At 42.3% G+C, this 20,462-nt stretch overlaps 1 protein-coding gene across 2 annotated transcripts; it reads left to right on the top strand.

The window, feature by feature from the left end:
• Positions 1-2,195: 2,195 nt before the first annotated feature.
• LOC115179876 (pseudouridine-5'-phosphatase) lies at positions 2,196-18,242 on the top strand. Of its 2 annotated transcripts, none has more exons than XM_029741764.1 (4): positions 2,196-2,383; positions 3,119-3,337; positions 5,375-5,604; positions 17,447-18,242. In XM_029741764.1, exons 1-4 carry the CDS (start codon positions 2,221-2,223, stop codon positions 17,621-17,623), a joined length of 789 nt encoding a protein of 262 aa, XP_029597624.1. In that variant the 5' UTR covers positions 2,196-2,220; the 3' UTR covers positions 17,624-18,242. The 2 variants fall into 2 exon arrangements, with proteins under 2 accessions (XP_029597624.1, XP_029597625.1); XM_029741765.1 differs by having other exon boundaries at positions 2,298-2,456; positions 17,447-17,623.
• The last annotated feature ends 2,220 nt before the right edge of the window (positions 18,243-20,462 follow it).

Raw genomic sequence — 20,462 nt, 5'->3', positions numbered from 1 at the left:
GGCACCATTCCACCAGAGCCCTCACCTCCTCCCTGTAGGCTGTCTCGTCATTGTTGCTAATCAGGCCTACCACTGTTGTGTCGTCTGCAAACTTGATGATTGAGTCGGAGACGTTCGTGGCCACGCAGTCATGGGTGAACAGGGAGTACAGGAGGGGGCTGGGCACAACACCGGTGGGGCCCCAGCGTAGCGGAGGTGTTGTTGCCTACCTTTACCACCTGGGGTTGGCCTGTCAGGTCCAGTCAGGGTTTTTCCTCTGCATTAGAGTAAACTACCTCTGAATTTTCTACCTCTACTATGCTTTCATGCCTGGCTTTTGCTGAACACTTACTCATCAAGGATATGGCTGTGTTCGTGTTCGCAATAGGTCCTCTGCTTAGCTCCCCCAGAGAAAACTCTATTGATCTTAGCTGCTGAATTTGCATTTCAGTTCACTTTTCCTCATTTAAAAGGGTGATGGCAAATATCTCGCAGAGGCCAAAACATGACAGGGGAATTGCAGCGAAGGTTGATACCAATCAGTCGCCCAAAATTAATGAGCTTATCAGCATAATGTAAATAGTGCAGATGTTAATTGCTTTAGACCTTCCCCTTCTATGCAAGTGTCATGTTTGTATCTGCAAGGTAATACAATGATTAGATAAATACAATTAACTTCAGTCTAAAATGTAGGCCTATACTAATTTCTGTGAGAAAAAAGTGGCAATTTAGTTTTACTGGCCTATAACTGTATAACATAAGGCTATAAAGAGTATCAAATGGTATGATTGCAATATATAGTAGGTAAATACATTATAGCAAAGATATGAATGTCAAGTTATGTAAATCAAATATGAAAAAAACATTAAGGTGCCCCGACTTGTCTTCTTCCCTACAGTGCTCACTTTGTGAACGATTAGGTAGAAAGAGAATTGAGTGTTCGGTCTGAAGCGATTCACAAAAAGACACAAAGTTCTGAAACACAATTGGTAAAGGGAGCCAAACTCACTCTGAAGGACTCAAACAAAAGGTACGTCCCAAATAGGTATGGGCCAGGCCCTGGTCAAAAGTAGTGCACTATTACAGGGAATAGGGTGCTATTTGGGACATACACTTTGTTTGAGTCTGGGCCTCAGCTCCTCCCAATTAGACCTGAATCCATAGTCTCATTAGCTCGCCCAGGTTGGAGGACTCATTCCCCCAATGTCTCTTTCTCTCACCTTAACAAGACAAACATTGAGGTTCCAATTATTCTGTAAAATGTGGCGCTAGAACACAGGTCCACAGGCTGTTAATTTAATCTGTAACAACGAATCCGCCCGTATGGTGTGATGTAGACTACCACCCTGGAATAAGGATCAATAAACCAACATAGTCCATTTTAATGAAAAATAATTAGGCTAGAATCGGCCTAGACTAGAGTCAGGGTTAGGTGTTCAGCTAGTCTATATTTATTGATGGTTTGCTTTAGGGGTGGTGTGCTTTAGGATTGTCTCTGATAGTCTAATGAAGGCTAGGCCTTGTGATGATGAGCCAATGATGGCCAAAAAAGGTGCATAGTAATTTACCTTTAGTTTAAAAAAAAAAAAGATTCACAAATATGAAAGTACAGTTTCCAAAACTGTATCACATTGAGGATTATTAACGTGCAGACAGAGCGCTGGGACTGTACACATTGGCGGTGCCATCGTGGGTGATGAACGAGAGTTATCCTGGCCTCCCCAGAGTGTCACCACATAATGCTCAATCCTTTTTTATAACACTATGCTAATTAATTCATTAATTAAATGAAAATATAGCCAATATTTGATCTTTTAAATGCTGCCTACAAATAAATATTGACAAGTGAAAAGTAGGCCTACATTCATCAGTTTACATCAATGGTTTAGGTCCAACACTGCTTGTCTGTTTGAATCAACATTTAAGAACAATATGTTGTATGTGAAGTTATCTAAAAAATTAACAAATACATACATGTGTTTTAAATGTAGCAAATCACATTTAGATTAGATCTACATTTCTCTAGATAAGTGGGATATTATGAGACAAATTATTCTAAGTGAATAGGCAGAAGTGGGTTCTGAGCATAAAACTACCTTGCCCATCAGCCATTGCAAAATGTTGGCCGACTAAAGAATCACCATTTACTTGCGACAGCGTCATTTTCGTACATTTAAATTGTGAGATTACTACATAATTTTGATATTGTGTAATGTAAACAGGTTTATATACGTTCTAGAAATGAATAAAACCATACATTTAGTTTGCTACTTGATAGTTAACTTGGCACTGAGACTTTGGTACCAGTTGTCCATCTTCCTACTAACTATAGCTAACGTTAGCTTGCTAGCTAGCTGGTTCATCGATTTGAAGATTGGTTTTTGTCGTGGTGTTGGCAGCTACTGTAATTATGTCTACACAATCGAGTTTTAAACCGGTGACCCATGTTCTTTTCGACATGGATGGATTATTATTAGGTTATAAATATACACTTTCTATTTGCATTTGAAACGATGGAATTACATGCTGGAACAAATGTGACACGAGGCCTAGCATTCAGTAACAGCTCATTCATTCATATGTGTCAACCATGGTGAAGCTAAATGAACAGTAACGTTTGCTAGCTATCTGTAAAGGAATCTTTCTACAACCATAACATTGGCTAATCATTTCCATTTTCTGTCTTGCATAGTCTTCTGAATGTCGTGATTTAAAGCTAGAATCCTTAGTTAAAAGCCTCTGTTTCAGTACAAAGCTGAGGGGATGTGTGTGGATAAATATAACCACTCAAATTCATAGAGATATGAGTGCCCGAGAACTGACCATCCATGATATCAAAATTATAGATTTAACCATGTTTTTAAGCTATACAGTTTGTTTACATTTCGGTTCTTTACAACAATTGTAAAAAAATAAATTTAAAAAAAGCTTATCATTTGGGTTCTGATGGGGAAAGACAGTTGAACTAAGCTCATGAGGCATTTATAAGTTATATTCTTCAAGAATCAATGGGTATATATATCATTCATTTATAAGTCCAAAACTTGATGTAGCAACTAAGGATTTTAGCTTTAAGTTAAACATGTGTGGTGATAACATAGCTATCTAACTTTTATTTTGCTCTGTTTTGAACTTGCAGATACAGAGAGGCTGTACACGGTGGCATACCAGGAAGTATGCGACCGGTTTGGAAAGAAATACACCTGGGATGTGAAGTCTTCTGTGATGGGGAAGAAAGCTATGGAGGCTTCCACCATTATACGAGACTCACTAGAACTACCAATGACACCAGAGGAACTTCTCAGTGAGACTAGAAAAATACAGGAGAAGATATTTCCTTCAGCTCAATTGATGCAAGGTAGCTAAGGGGTGTGGGTGTGTGTGATGTAGTGTGGTATAGCTTTCATAGTTACCATAACATGAACAAAATAATTGATTCTCACATATGAAATATCAGTCTCTGAGTTTATTGACAAACAAACTTTAATCCCATGTTTTCATTACTGTGTGTGTGTCCTGTATCGGTAGGAAGACTACACTACAGACTGTCAATATTCAGAGTGCTAGTGCCCCCAAACTCAACTCTGGACCTTTGAAGCCAGTTCCACTGCATTCTTTTAATTGTTCCCATCTAAATCAGGGGCAAATTTAGGCCAGGGACACAAGGTGTGTGCAATTAATTATCAGGTAGAATAGAAGACCAGCAGGCTCTGGACCTCATAGCTTAAGTTGAGTACCCATGCTATAGGGCATGAGGCAGAGGGAGTGTGATCCTGGATTTGAACTGGGCTCAATTTGTTTGGATTTGTTAGTATTTACTGTGTGTAGGACAAACCAATGATGTGTACTGTACAGTACCAGTCAAAAGTTTGGACACGCCTACTCATTCAAGGGTTTTTCTTTCATTTTTACTATTTTCTACATTGTAGAATAATAGTTAAGACTCATCCCAAACCATCTCAATTGGGTTGAGGTCGGGTGATTGTGGAGGCCAGGTCATGTGATGCAGCACTCCATTACTCTCCTTCTTGGTCAAATAGCCCTTACACAGCCTGGAGGTGTGTTGGGTCATTGTCCTGTTGAAAAACAAATGATAGTCGCACTAAGCGCAAACCAGATGGGATGGCGTATCACTGCAAAATGCTGTGGTAGCCCTGCTGGTTAAGTGTGCCTTGAATTCTAAATAAATCATTTACATTTTAGTCATATAGTAGATGCTCTTATCCAGAGCGACTTACAGTAGTGAATGCATACATTTCATGGATTTTCTTTTTTCTTCATTTTTGTTGTTGTTGTACTGGCCCCCCGTGGGAATCGAACACACAACCCTGGCGTTGCACACACCATGCTGGCGTTGCAAACACCATGCTCTACCAACTGAGCCACAGGGAAGCTGTGTCATCAGCAAAGCACCATCACACCTCCATGCTTCATGGTGGGAACCACACATGCAGAGATCTGTTCACCTACTCTCCGTCTCAAAGACACGGTGGTTGGAACCAAAAATCGCAAATTTGGACTCATCAGACCAAAGAACAGATTTCCACCAGTCTAATGTCCATTGCTCGTTTCTTGGCCCGAGCAAGTCTCTTCTTCTTATTGGTGTTCTTAACTGTGGTAGTGGTTTCTTTGCAGCAATTCGACCATGAAGGCTTGATTCACACAGTCTCCTCTGAACAGTTGATGTTGAAATGTGTCTGTTACTTGAACTCTGAAGCATTTATTTTGGCTGCAAATTCAGGTACAGTTAACTCTAATGAACTTATCCTCTGCAGCAGAGGGTCTTCCTTTCCTGTGGCAGTCCTCATGAGAGCCAGTTTCATCATAGCGCTTGATGGTTTTTACGATTGCACTTGAAAAAACGTTCAAAGTTCTTGAATTTTTCCGTATTGACTGACCTTCATGTCTTAAAGTAATGATGGACTGTCGTTTCTCTTTGCTTATTTGAGCTGTTCTTGCCATAATATGGACTTGGTGTTTTACCAAATAGGGCTATCTTCTGTATACCACCCCTACCTTGTCACAACACAACTGATTGGCTCAAACACATTAAGAAGGAAAGAAATTCCACAAATGAACTCTTAACAAGGCACATGTGATAATTGAATTGCATTCAAGGTGACTATCTCATGAAGCTGGTTGAGAGAATGCCAAGAGTGTTAAAGCTGTCATCAAGGCAAAGGGTGGCTACTTTGAAGAATCTCAAATATAAAATATATTTAGATTTGTTTAACACTTTTTGGGGTTTCTACATGATTCCATATGTATTATTTCAAATGTTTTATGTCTTCACTATTATTATACAATGTATAAAATAGTAAAAATAAAGAGAAACCCTTGAATGGGTAGGTGTGTCCAAACTTTTGACTGGTACTGTTTGTCTGTGTGTAACCAGGAGTGGAGAATCTCGTCCACCATCTCCGTAAACACAATGTGCCCATCGCCGTAGCAACAAGCTCAGCAGGCCTGGCGTTCGAGATGAAGACCAGTCAGCACAAAGCCTTCTTTGACCTGTTCAGCCACATCGTCCTGGGGGATGACCCCGATGTGAAAAACAGCAAACCTCAGCCTGACTCCTTTTTGGTGTGTGCCAGCAGGTTCACTCCTCCTGCACCTCCGGCCACGGTAAGAGGGACAGGCGAGTGAGAGGGACAGTAGCCCACAGTGGGTAGTGGAGTAGACTATTGCCCTATTCTTGTTGCCTCATGAATAAATAAACTAAGCATAAAATAACCAGCCACGATAAGAGGGACAGACCAGTAGACACGCTAACTCTCATACACACCTAGTAATGTTGGAGGGGGAACGCAGCCCAAAGGTCACCAATTCTTACCAATCATGGCTCAGATGCTATAAATGATAGGAAGAGGGACAGGGTAGTGGACAGTGGGCTGGCACAACTTATAATGCTGAAAAAGAGCAACCCCTAAAAGTTTTACACCAATTCATTTGTTAAGACGTTTTTTTCTTTTGTTACTTAGTATATTCGTTCATAGACTAATCATTGAGCAGATAAACTAAATTGTTTTTATAGGATCCTGGGGAATTGCATTTATACCTCCAAGAAAGTGGGTTAACTCTTAAAGGCCATAACCAATTCTGTTGTTAGGAAGGTTACCAAGGCTAATGTCGCCCTGCCATGCTTCAATGCCCCAGCTTTCACCTGTTCCTAAGAAACGCCAAAGGAGTTATTATCAAGACACTGACTAACTGACTGATCGACTGTAGCAGATCCAAACCAGGCTATCGAAAGTGTAGGCCTTATTTATAGGACCCTGTGGACTTTCATTTATTTACACATCCAGAAAGCGAGGGAAATGATTAAGCCTATAACCGACTTCATACTCTCTCGTTCATTTCCATTTTCAATGCCAATGTTTTGGTTTATTGAGGGTAGCTGTAACAGATCTGTGTTGTCAACACCAGCCATGAAAACTCCCGCAACACTCCCACAACACTGAGGAACCACACTGTGTACATGCCGAATGGCACCCTATTCCCTTTTATAGTGCACTACATTTGACCAGGGCCCATAGTGCACTAAATAGGAAATAGGGTGCTACTTAGGACGTAGCCACTACCATGTTTAATCACCTTCCATGCCTGTTTTAGCAAACCCACCTATGAATATGTCTACAATCATTAGGGTTAGAAGACTACATAAATATTCAGTTAGTTTTACAGAGCGCTATCAAATGGAAAACCCGAAAGAGAGGTTAATAGCTTTGGATTTGTTGTTTTCCTTTTTGAGGTAAATGAATCTCCCTAACAGGTGCAGGGCTGTAGATTTTTCTGCAAATGGGTCTGCAGCAGCCCTTGTTAATTGTCGGCCTGCTTTTTTAATCTTGGTGGCTTCCAAACATCCCCAGTTAGGACTTGCGTTTTTCTTGACGAGATGGATCTGCGGCTGAGAGGGGAATCGGTTTAGTGGAATAACGAATTATGACGGCTCCTCTCCTCGCTCCGTGACAGTTTTGCCTAAGCACAGAAAGAGAGAGAAGTAGGGAGGGAGGGGCAGATTGCGATTCAGGATTGCAAGGAGGAGAAAGGAGAAAGACAGAATGCAATAAAAAGAAAATGGGAGCGTGTATAAACATTGTGTTTGCAGCTTCTCTCCTACCACCAGATTAGTAGAAGCAGTGATGAATTTACAATGAGTTTAATTAATTGTAGTGAGGCATTTTACAGAAACTGCAGCGAAGACAGATGTAGGTGATACATTTGAGTTGTATTTTTTTGTCCTTTCTTACCTCTAAAGTGTAAGCATTATTTTAAGCTTTCACTACAACTGTACATCATTCAATCATGCAGTGAAATGTCAATCATTTTCTCAGGATGCATTTTTCTTCTGGTGCTTAAAAGTTTGCTGTTTATATCAGCGTTATTGGGAGGGAGGTTTCCTGGAATACAGGCATGAAGTGGCGTGAGGCATTTTGAGGGCCATGATGATGCTATGCAACACTGCAGGTAATACGCCCGGCAGACTGCTTAAAACCGTCTCACAAGTAAGTAATGTGCCCAGCCCAGTACTCTGTCTCTATGGTGACCAAAGGCAAGGAATTAGTCCTCCACCTCTTCCATTTTTCACTTTCTCCCCAGCACTAAAAAATACTGTGAGTGAGGGAGAAAGGGAGGGAGACCGAGGCAGATAGAGAAAAGGTTTTTACTAAAGGTGTGTGTGCTCAGCCTACCAACTAAGATTAATGAAACATGAAAAAGCTCTAGTTCATGTTCACATAGGCTGCGTCCCAAATGGCTCTGGTCAAAAGTAGTGCACTTTGCAGGGAATAGGGTGCAGTTTGGGACTTACATTGAAAGACAGGGAGAAAAGTAATCCGGCTACCATTAATCATAAATGACCTCACACCAAGGAAAGGTTTATAGCACCAAATACGGTACAATTAGGACATGAAACCTTATTTAAAAAGTGAGGCACCGAGATGTTTCAGAAAGACCCACTTGCGTCCCAAATGACAATATATTCCCTCTTCATGCACTATTTTTGACCAGGGGCCATAGGGCTCTGGGCAAAATGAGTACACTGTATAGGGAATAGGGTGCCATTTGGGACTAAGTCACAGAGAGACTCACACAGAGGGTGTAAAGAGTCAGTGCAGAGACAGTATTGGCTCCAGAGCTTGGGTCTGTAGCTAGCCTATATAATGATGGTACAACAACACAATGCTGATTTAGGGACAGCCAGTCGCCTCGGCTACACCCCCGTATTTTATGGCCATTTCAACTATCAGCACCCAGTGGGCCTTTCTGCTGTGCAGATGCACCAACCACATAATAAAAGGTTAACTGCTGCTATAATCCCAAAATAGGCACATTATTCAATATTTCTCGACCATATAGTCAATTTCTTTCTTATATTCTTGAATTTAGCTATCACAGCGTCAACTGTGAAGCGTTTGTTGTGGCCAGTGTGTTTGGTACCGGTGTGTTGAAATGGTCAGGGACTAAAACAGGCTTGATCTATCTATCTGAATAGTTAAGGCCGTGCTATTCTACAGCCCTAACGATGCACCTTATGAACAGACAGTCCCATGTGCTTTGACGGAGAAGGTATATTTGAGCTTTGAAGTTCTCTGCAAAAAGATGATGGACACGGTGGTGCTTTAAGTGGTCAGAAGGTCAGTCCTTAATAGCAGTAGATGTAATACCGCTGGCCTTATACTCAGCAGTAGTGGGCTTGTTTGGGTTTTTATATCTAGTGCTGCATTTTAGTGGCCTAATATCCTATGAACTCCCGTTCATTTCAGAGACACAATATATTTTATTTGTTAAAGTCCTTTATGAGCACAGACTTCATGTTAGTGTTTCACGAAGCCTGTTGGGTCCTTTTCTGTCCACACCAAATCAGGAACGGGGAGAATACATTGTCAGCGAGTTTGTCTGAGTTTATGAGGAGCTTTAACAGTATTGATTACTCCTTTTTATTCTGTTGGAAAGAAATGCCAACACTGGCATGAAGATATAAGATTTACGGACAGACACTCGGTCAATGGGGATTTTTATAAGCTCCCAGGGAGTGTCACTGTCACAGCTGGTAGACAAGTTAAAGGCTATTCCGGAAGGACTTTTCCACTGCAGTATCATGGTTTGTTAATCATTTTCTTATCTGGAAGGTAGTTGTGGAAGGTGGTGCGGGAGAGAATTGACTTCACTCAATCATCAATAGGTATGTCTTTACCTTGACCTTCTATTTCTGCCATTTCTAGATAATGTGACCCTTACCTATGGTTATTTATGAAGTCTACCTGTTCCATAGCCTGTATGTATCCTAAATCTTTCAAAACATAATCTCTCTCAACAGATTCAGGGCGCTCCGCGAGCACAGCGGCTGTTAGAAGAGACTATTCTAAGCCTAGTCTTTTTGTCTGAGTAAAAGATGAAAACGTTTTCCCCACTCCTCAGACATCAAATGAAAGCTATTCTGCTCCTGTCTCCCATCTGGCCTAGAGTGACAAACCTCTCCATGTGTTTTTCCTTGGGTTGACCAAACCACTCATTAGCCTTGTGAACGCAGCCCTCTGGAGGCCAGTGGATTGCCCTGTTATGCATTTACACTGTGCCCTCCAGGGCTGCATCCCAAATGACACCCTATTCCCTTTATGGTGCACAACTTTTGAGTGCACTACAGAGCCATATGGACCCTGGTTAAAAGTTGGGCACTATAAAGGGAATAGGGTGCCATTTAGGACCTCCGGATTTTTAAACGATGGCCTGCATTTCCTGTTTCCTATGTATAACAAAGTACCCCGTAGCACAGGTGATAAAACGTTACACATCCTGCAGTCAGCCTGCCCTGGGCTTAGAGATTGTTTAGAAGATGTAGCAGGCTATCTATCACTGTCTCTTCACTCACTCAACAACCCACGTTGCAGGCCCGAATATACACACTCGCACAAATCCTTACTGTGTGATGTTAGTTTCAAGTATTTTCTTGCTAAGGTACCGTTCATCAAGTTTGAGAATGCATCAGCCTGAGACCGACTGTTCGATGAATGAGCACACTGCTGCACTACCTACCTTATTGCATTAAGCTCAGGCCAGAATGGCGTCGGAACAAAGCGAGAAGCAGAGTGATAGTTTTATTTACAAAACGTCAACTGCTCTGATTAAATATTGAAGGGAAAGAGACTGTACAAACGCTGTTATTTTAGTGAATGGCTGTGTCATTGTGACAAGCACCGTCTTAAAGCCGTGCGAAAGTTAAGACACACGGGCACTCTGGCGTTGACATAGTTGGTTTGCCTTGTCGTGTCAGACGTTGACAAAAGCGACAAGTAAAGTAATATGTTAGAGCAGGGGATCAGCCTCTTTAAGATCTAACACCTGAGGAAAAAATGGAATGGATCACTGTCAAACAACTGTGGGTGTCAAAAGTCCATTCAAAATACGCTATTTTATTTTTTTTTATCTCTCCTGATGTGTCCTTCCAGGAACATGAAAATGACACAGTAAAAGGGAGTATTTAGTAGTAGTATTTATTGGGATCCATACAGGAAAAAAACCACAACTAAAATAGATAATATACATAATCTGCCTCTGTCTCACGCTTCAGGAGCAGGAGATGTCTCCTGCCCGATGAGCTATTCTGGCTCAGACAAGCCAAGGCTTGTGCAAGGCCACCCACCTACATAATTCAATACATAACACAGTGTAAATTACAATACAAAATATATCAAAATGTCTCTCTTCACAGTCCCTTTTGGTGCCGTAAGGTGTTCTTCTATCTGTTTTTTTTAAAATCTGTTTTTATTGCTTTCTTAAGTTACTTAAGGTGGCGGAGAGTTCCATGTAGTCATGGCTCTATTAGTACTGTGCGCTTCCCAGCCTTTGTTTTGGACCTGGAGACTGAAGAGACTTCCTGGTTGCATGTCTTGTGTTGTACCGATGAGTGTCCGAACTGTGTGCCAACTGCTTGAACAGACAGTTCAGTACCTTCAACACGTCAATATCTTGCTACTTTGAGCTAGGAGAGATTGACATGCATGTTACTGACATTCGCCATCCGTGTACATCTAAATGCAAAACGTGCTGCTCTGTTCTGGACCGACTGTAATTTACCTATGTCCCTCTTTGTCGCACATGACCCCACAACTGGGCAGTAGTTCAGGTGCGACAAAGGCCTGTAGGACCTGTCTGGTCGACTGAGATGTCAAGAAAGCAGAGCAACATCTTATCATGGACAGACCTCTTCCCATTTGAGTAACTATTGAGTCTATATGATTTGACCATGATACTGTAGCTTGCTATCTAGGGTTACGGCCAGCAGTTTAGTCTCCTTAAGTTGCTTAATCGCCACATTATTCAATAATAGATCTGGAGGAGCTTTAGGGTTGAGTGAATGATTTGTCTCATAAATGTTGCTTTTAGTTTTTTTTTATATTTAGCACCAGCCTATTGCCAGATTCCCATTCTAAAACTGACTGGAGCTCTATGTTAAGGGTGTCAATTACTTATTTTACTGTCGTAGCCGACATACACTGAGTGTACAAAACATTAGGAACACCTACTCTTTCCATGACATACACTGACCAAGTGAATCCAGGTGAAAGCTATGATCCCTTATTGAGGTCAACGACAAGCAGTGTAGATGAAGGGGAGGAGACAGGTTTAAAGAAGGATTTTTAAGCCTTGAGACAATTGAGACATGGATTGTGTGTGTGCCATTCAGAGGGTGAATGGGCAAGACAAAATATTTAAGTGCTTTTGAATGGGTTATGGTAGTAGGTGCCAGGCACACCGGTTTGCGTGTGTCAAGAACTGCAACGCTGCTGGGTTTTTCCACGCTCAAGATTTTCCCATGTGTATCAAGAATGATCCACGACCCAAAGGACATTGGAGTCATGGGCCAGCATCCTTGTGCAATGCTTTTGACACCTTGTAGAGTCCTTGCCCTAACGAATTGAGGCTGTTCTGAGGGCAAAAGGGGGGGTGCAACTCAATATTAGGAAGATGTTTAGAATGTTTTCTACACTCAATGTATATTCTATGGAAGGTCATTAATAGAAACAGAAATCAATGACCCAAGACGGCTGCCCTGCGGTACACTACACTCAACTGAATTTGCATTAGAGAGGCTTCAATAAAATAAAAAAACTGCGTTCTATTTGATGGGTAACTCTATCCATGACTGAGAGGATGCCAATCCCTAACACTTACAGTTGAAGTCGGAAGTTTACATACAGTTAGGTTGGAGTCATTAAAACTCGTTTTTCAACCACTCCACAAAATTCTTGTTAACAAACTATAGTTTTGGCAAGTCGGTTAGGACATCTACTTCGTGCATGACACAAGTAATTTTTCAAACAAATGTTTACAGACAGATTATTTCACTTATAATTCACTGTATCACAATTCCAGTGGGTCAGAAGTTTACATACACTAAGTTGACTGTGCCTTTAAACAGCTTGGAAAATTCCTGAAAATTATGTCATGGCTTTAGAAGCTTCTGATAGGCTAATTGACATCATTTGAGTCAATTGGAGGTGTACCTGTGGATGTATTTCAAGGCCTACCTTCAATCTCAGTGCCTCTTTGCTTGACATCATGGGAAAATAAAAATAAATCAACCAAGACCTCAGAAAAAAAATTGTACACCTCCACAAGTCTGGTTCATCCTTGGGAGCAGTTTCCAAACACCTTGAAGGTACCACGTCATACCGCTCAAGAAGGAGACGCGTTCTGTCTCCTAGAGATGAGCGTACTTTGGTGCGAAAAGTGCAAATCAATCCCAGAACTTCAGCAAAGGACCTTGTGAAGATTCTGGAGGAAACCGCTACAAATGTATCTATATCCACAGTAAATCGAGTCTTATATCGACAGAACCTGAAAGGCCGCTCAGCAAGGAAGAAGCCACTGCTCCAAACCCGCCATAAAGAAGCCAGACTACGGTTTGCTACTGCACATGGGGACAAAGATCGTACTTTTTGGAGAAATGTCCTCTGTTCTGATGAAACAAAAATAGAACTGTTTGACTCTAAAGACCTTCGTTATGTTTGGAGGAAAATTAGGGACACTTGCAAGCCGAAGAACACCATCCCAACCGGGAAGCACGGGGGTGGCAGCATCATGTTGTGGGGGTGCTTTGCTGCAGGAGAGACTGGTGCACTTCACAAAATATATGGCATCATGAGGTAGGAAAATTATGTGGATATATTGAAGCAACATCTCAAGACATCAGTCAGGAAGTTAAAAGCTTGGTCGCAAATGGGTCTTCCAAATGGACAATGACCCTATAGAAAATTTGTGGGCAGAACTGAAAAAGTTTGTGCGAGCAAGGAGGCCTACAAACCTGACTCAGTTACACCAGTTCTGTCAGGAGGAATGGGCCAATATTCACCAAACTTATTGTGGGAAGCTTGTGAAAGGCTACCTGAAACATTTGACCCAAGTTAAACAATTTATAGACAATGCTACCAAATACTAATTGAATGTATGTAAACTTCTGACCCACTGGGAATGTGATGAAAGAAATAAAAGCTGAAATTAATCATTATCTCTGCTATTATTCTGACATTTCACATTCTTCAAATGAAGTGGTGATTCTAACTGACCTAAGACAGGGAATATTTACTATGATTAAATGTCAGGAATTGTGAAAAACTGAGTTCAAATGTATTTGGCTAAGGTGTATGTAAACTTCCGACTTCAACTGTAAGTGTTTTTTCAGCAATAGGTTTTGATCAATGATAGTCTATCAAAACACATCCCACAATCTTCTTACTGTCATTTTCTTTAAGCCAATCATCAGTCATTTGTCAGTGCCGAGCATGTTGAGTGCCCTTTCCTATATGAATGCTGAAAGTCTGTTGTTAATTTGTTTTCTGTAAAATGACATCTGAGCCCCACTGTTCCTTCCTCTCCTCATTCATCTGCTTGTAGATTTGGTAGACCCAGTTTTATTTCCTAATTGCCCTGGTCCATGTGTATGTTATTGGGTCCATGTGTAGGTTGAGTGCGTATGGCGACTGTGACCTACGGTTCTCTGGTTCTCCGTCTGGGCAAAGTGGCGCATCTGATGAGTATTCCCCCAAGGACTGACCATGCTGCCAGGTCAAGTCTGCGTCACAGATCCAGACCCTGGTCTCTGTTTACAGTAGCATAAGCCTACTGTCTAGCAGCAAGCCAACGCACTCGTCTACCATAACATAGAGTCCATATGATTCCATCATATATTATACACTACGTGATCAATAGTATGTGGACACCCACTCGTCGAACATCTCATTCCAAAATCATGCACATTAATATGGAGTTGGTTCCCTCCTTTGCCGCTATAAAGAAGACTTTCCACTAGATGTTGGAACGTTGCTGCGGGGACTTGCTTCCATCCAGCCGTGAGCATTAGTGAGGTCGGCGCTGATGTTGGGCGATTAGGCCTGGCTCGCAATTGGCGTTCCAATTCATCTCAAAGTTTGTTCGATGGGGTTGAGGTCAGGGCTCTGTGAAGGCTGGCCAAGTTCTTCCACACCGATCTCGACAAACCATTTCTGTATGGACCTCGCTTTGTGCATGGGGGCATTTTCATGCTGACACAGGAAAGGGCCTTCCCCAAACTGTTGCCACAAAGTTGGAAGCACATAATCGTCCAAAATGTCATTGTATGCTGTAGCGTTAGGATTTCACTTCACTGGAGCAAAGGGACTTAGCCCGAACCATGGAAAAACAGCCCCATACCATTTATTCTTCAGTTGGTACTATGCATTCTAGCAGGTAGCGTTCTCCTGGCATCCGCCAAACCCAGATTCATCCGTCACCCCAGAGAATACGTCTCCACTGCTCCAGAGTCCAATGGTGCCAAGCTTTACACCATTCCAGCCGACGCTTGGCATTGTGCATGGTGATCTTAGGCTTGTGTGCGGCTGCTCGGCCATGGAAACCCATTTCATGAAGCTCCCGACGAACAGTTATTGTGCTGAAGTTGCTTTCCAGAGGCAGTTTAAAACTTGGTAGGGAGTGAGGACAGACAATTTTTTTGGACTTGGTGGTCCTGTTCTGTGAGCTTGTGTGGCCTACCACTTCGCGGCTGAGCCGTTGTTCCTCCTAGATGTTTCCACTTCACAATAACAGCACTTACAGTTGACCAGAACAGCTCTAGCAGGTGCGAAATTTGACGAACTGACTTTTTGGAAAGGTGACATCCTATAACGGTGCCACGTTGAAAGTCACTGAGCTCTTCAATGTTTGTATATGGAGATTGCATGGCTGTGTGCTCGATTTTATACTGCTGAAATAGACAAATCCTGTCCACATACTTTTGTGTATAAATAGTGTATCTGATTTAAATCACATAACATACATATGACTCAGTCACATAACATGCTGATAACATATGATTAAAACTCATAACTGTCCATAGGATTCAATCCCATTCTCCAGTCCCAGTCTCTCTGAGGGAAACTTTTCTCTCCTTGTCCTAAGTGTCCTGTGATAGTCCTGTAAACAACTAAACGTCGTGGTCTGTTCTGCTGAAATAGCTGCTGCTGGCTGCCAAGCAGGCCCTGGATCTGCTCCATAACAACACTATGCTCTGTTCTGTCATCTCCCCTTAATACACCGTTGTAAAGGGAGTGTGTGTGACGTGCTGCTGAGCTGGCTAATCACAGTAGTCTTGGCATCAGCCACTGTAGTCTGATGTGCGTCCCTAATGGCATCCTGTTCCCTACGTAGTGCACTACTTTTGAGACGAGCCTGGTCAAAAGCAGTGCACTATGTAGGGAATGGGGTGTCATTTGGGAGGTATCCACACACACACACTGAGTCTCCCACTCTTCTTGTGTTGCGGCAGTGACTGCCTTGGGTACACTGTGAATACAGATTCAATTGGTTCTGATGAATGTTGCATGTGTTTGGGTGTATGCCTCGGGACTGGTTGTTAATCTTCCATGGGGCTGGCTGTTGGAGGCCTGCATGGCGAACGACTTCGGGTTCTCTGTCTGTTCTCCGTTCACTCTTCCCAATGCATGGTATAGCAGGCCTGTAGTTGAACAATAAAATATAGATTTTTAAGCAAACTTCTATTGTCCTAACAATGAGTGGTAGAAAAGACCCTTGACCCTTTATAAGGCAAATCACCACCCCAATCTCTCTTTGTTGCTGTGACTTGTAGCCTGGTCACAGATCTGCTTGTGCCCTTGCAAACACCATTGCTCATTGTCAAGCCAAACATGTTTGGCATGACAAGGAGTTGGCATGATAGCACAAACAGACTGGCACTCAGGCTATGTACCTTCCTCCTGAGCCAACATGGAGCCGCAGTGCATTTGAGTCCTGTTTCCCTCTCGTCCATTACAATGCAGCTATTGAACACTGATTAAAGGTTCATTTTCCAGGCTCATTGCCTAATTCAGACTCTTATTGCCCCATGATTGGAAGCAACTATCTAGCTAGGGCCTCTCGGTAGTCTTGCTGCTCTGTGTTTCCATACTTACTGTCCCTCTGCTAGGCTACTTCTAGGCTGTGACATCACAAGAGTCAATTAGTCAAATCTTCTAAAGTCCTCGAGTCGGCTTCTATTGTTCCACCTGGGAACCTTTATTAGGTTATTTTAGTTCCATTTGAGAATTAGTGAAGAGACTGACTGGTAGTTGTGGTTTAGGGCATTTCCAAAGCTGCTAGGTCAATCTGGTACAATTAAATTACATTGTCTGTCACCATTAGTATGTGAGGTAAGTCAAAGGCACATTGGAGGGAAATCACGTAGAAGAAAGAACATTGCAGAAAATAGTGTAATTTTGTGATTATTTTGTGCACTCATTCAAATTATAGGGATTGATTGAACCTTGAGTTAGGTAGAGTGGTGGGAGACGTCTTTGGAGGGGGTGTTTTGTTTGAAAAGCCAGGAAGCGTAGCTATTGAGGTTCAAAAAGCGCAGGATGTCGGAAGTTCCTAATGAATTAAAGGGAAGCTCTGGTCACTCAGTTCTTTGTCCATTCTTCTCCACAATGCTTCCATATTGGCTTCTCATTTGTATGCTGGCTCTATTCATGCAGCTGTGACGCAAAGGTAAGAGTACGAAGCATACTGTGGGTCACCTCACCTCAACACGAGTTCTTCAGTATGACAGCCTTCCTCTGCTCTGTTTTCTCCACCAGACACTGAGTTGCAGTTCATAGACATAGGCTTCTCAGTCCAAGACTTTGTGCTTTATGCTGTGCCAATAGACTGTACTGTTTTTATGTTGTGGTTGCATAATGAGGCATCATAAACCTTGTCATGCTTCCTCTATTTAAAAAATGGATAACTTCTGGTACTTCTGGTATTTTGCCTTCAACCTCCTGTAGTGGACACACTAGGTTATAATACATAATTGACTGTATAGCAGAATTACATGAACCATTGTTCACTTCATTATGCTCCCATGTGAATTTATAAATCCTATTGTCTCCTTTCACTTTTTATTTAGCACTGTATGACATCCAGCACCTGCTTGTCTTGTTTCCTCTCTCAACAGTGCCTGGTGTTTGAGGATGCTCCTATGGGTGTTAAGGCCGGCCTGGCGGCTGGGATGCAGGTGGTCATGATCCCTGATGACAACCTGGACCGAGCCCTTACCCAGGAGGCCACACTGGTCCTGAGGACCATGGAGGACTTCAAACCAGAGATGTTCGGCCTGCCGGCCTATGACTGAGCTCCATCTCCGCTTCCTGCTCAGGGCTGAGAACCTCCAATCCACCCCTGCTTTTTACCCCCCATGTTCACCATTTAGCCTGATCAAAGCAATGTAATGATGCTAATCACAATGATCACAATGCTGATCCAAATTATGCAATGACGCTGAATTTGATTGTTACTTGGAACTGTGGTCAAGTTGTTGTTAGTCGAATATTAATATTTTAGCTTTGGCCAAATAGTGAGAACGGCTGAGAATAATGGTTGAATTGTCAACATAATGAGATGTAATTTTCTTGTCTGAACCTTTTACACAGGTTGGTATTGTAAGCAACTCACTGCCGATCAGTTTGAAGGCTTTTATTGTGATATGTTGTGCATCCCAAATGGCACCCTATTCCCTACATAGTGCACTACTTTTGACCACACAGTCATTCTAGGTAAAGATGTATCTGTCTCTGAGTTAATGTCCTTGAACAGATCTCTTAACCAACTGCAGTTTAAGCTGTTCGATTCTCCCTCTTTTCCCTGCTTCATACCATTTGCCACTCTTCTTTGAGCGGGGCCTATTGAAATGCCAAAGACACTTTTCCCAGCTTGGATGTGTAATCCAATAAAAATGGTGAGAGAAATCTTCAGCTCTTTCATCTTCACTCATGTTTGCCTCAGCAGTGCTGCTGGAATTCACATGTTCTCTCTTCCCTGAGAAAACCCCTGAAACGACTGAACACAGGAGTAGAGTTACTGAGAGCTAATGTAGAGCCCTGTTTCCTCATCTCCCTCAGGCTGCTGAAATAGGATTTCACTGCTGTAGTATCCTTCCATCCACTATACTTCTTCCCCCTCCCGGGCCTCCATGCATCCCTGGCCTTTCATCCTCAACTTGGTCTAATCTCTGAGGCTTTTCCTCCTCTCCTCTTCATCACTCAGCCGTTTTACAAGTCATTTAGCCCCTCATGCCCTGAAGTGTGTGTGTGTGTGTGTGTGTGAGTGTGATTGTGATTGTGTGAATATCCACTGAGTGTACAAAACATTAGGGCCATGACAGACAGACCAGGTGAATGCTATGATCCCTTATTAATGTCAGTTGTTAAATCCACTTCAATCAGTGTAGCTAAAGGGGAGGAGACGAATTGAGACTGTTCTGAGGGCAAAATGGGGTGCAACTCAATATTAGGAAGGCGTTCCCAATGTTTTTGTACACTCAGTGTATATGCATGTGTGTGTCTGTACATTATGCATGTATGGGTGTGTACTTACGCAATAAGTGTGATGGTGTTGGAACATTATGTCTGTAAAATGTAGTGAGATCAGGGTATGAATGGTATATAACGACCAATGCCATTTGCCACAGTCAAAAGGAGTTATATTTTGCTATTTGAAATGCATTTTCTTTGTATCAAATAAGTGACGACAGAGACATTTATTGCGGTAAATGGTAGAAGTAGCTCAGTGCAGATACAGTATTCACCAGTATTGTTGTAAAATGCACATGGAGTTACCAAGTGGGCATTCAACATGCATTTTCTATTGCGTTTCTGTGGAATACATTGAATAGTCCATCTCACCATATTGCAGTTGCTATTCACAAAGCATTTTGTCCTTTTTGTTGGGACATAATAGCTTTTTCTCTTCTCTTCTGCTAGCATTCATCCTCCCCCTCAAGGTCTATGACTATGGTGAGCAGACAGAGGTACTTGGTCCGCCCAGGAGCAGCCTATTGGCTATGTCTCTCATCTGGGCAACCAATCACCATCAGTTTAGCCTGATGATCAAGCCACTACCTGCATAGGAAAAGCACTCTGCAATAACTGATATCAGAGCTTACTATTCCACCTGTAATGCCAGTCCACCTGACTGCTTGTGACTAGAAGGGCCCCAATGGCTCCTATCTCCTAGGAAATTAGCACTCTTCATCTACTGCCAATAACTATTATTTTACCCCTCCCTACTTACCTTTCAACTCTCATTCTGCCAGAGACAAAGAGATGGGGAGAGAAACAGAGAGGACAGCAAGTGAGGGAGGGGAGAGAGGCTAGCTAACATGTTTCTCAGGCCCGTCTTCACATCATGCTGGGGAGGGCAGAAGAGGGACGGTGGACCCCCATTCATTTTCAACGACAGTTGGTTTTCTAGACAGGATTTGATCAGCACTCAGACAAGTGCCACTCAACAGGGGAAGTTTGAAAAACAGACATTGTATTGAATGACCTCATTTTAGAATGTTATAATAAAGCTTTTTTCCCCCCCCATCCTCTTACTGGCTGACGAGGCCACTGGTTGAAATCTCAATGAGAAAGCTCATCTGATAACGGCAGACAGCCATTGTACATTTTCACTGTCATTCGGACTTCACTGTCATGCATTATCAAGACATATACAGTATATGGTGGCTTTCATTAAAAAAGCAGAAAGCAGTTAATGTCTTTCCTTCAGGGATGTAGGCTCATCTTTAATGTGATAAAACACCTGAGAAAATTAAAGCAATGGATTACATAGACACAGAGACTTGTGCATTATTGCTTTGGGATATAGCAGTGGGTTTTCTCTAGACTTATGACTCATAAAAGTCATTGGTTTCAGTTATTAATAGCAGCAAGGGCCAACAAACTGTTTAGGGTAAACATTTGGGTGCCCATATTCACAAAGTCCATGAGAGTAGAAGTGCTGATCTAGGATCAGCTTCCCCCTCTTTATTTGTTATGATCTAAAAGGCAAAACTGATTCCTTCTCTGAGACTGTGAATATGGGCCTTGGTCCTCGAGATATTGCTTATCCGAAAGTTCCAAGTTTGTATTGAACAACATAGAAAACCCTTACTATTCAAAGAGCAGTTCAGCGGTTGAGGAAGCCATGTG

This window comes from Salmo trutta, chromosome 39, assembly GCF_901001165.1.
Source record: "Salmo trutta chromosome 39, fSalTru1.1, whole genome shotgun sequence".
NCBI lineage: Eukaryota > Metazoa > Chordata > Actinopteri > Salmoniformes > Salmonidae > Salmo > Salmo trutta.
This window is presented reverse-complemented; position numbering and strand designations above follow the sequence as displayed.

Bases quoted from the DNA above. Each gene is read 5' to 3' on its own strand.
- LOC115179876 (XM_029741764.1), top strand. From the start codon at position 2,221: ATGAATAAAACCATACATTTAGTTTGCTACTTGATAGTTAACTTGGCA. The intron at 2,384-3,118 runs GTAATTATGTCT...TTGAACTTGCAG, and splicing joins TCGTGGTGTTGGCAGCTACT to ATACAGAGAGGCTGTACACG. The intron at 5,605-17,446 runs GTAAGAGGGACA...CTCTCTCAACAG, and splicing joins CTCCTGCACCTCCGGCCACG to TGCCTGGTGTTTGAGGATGC.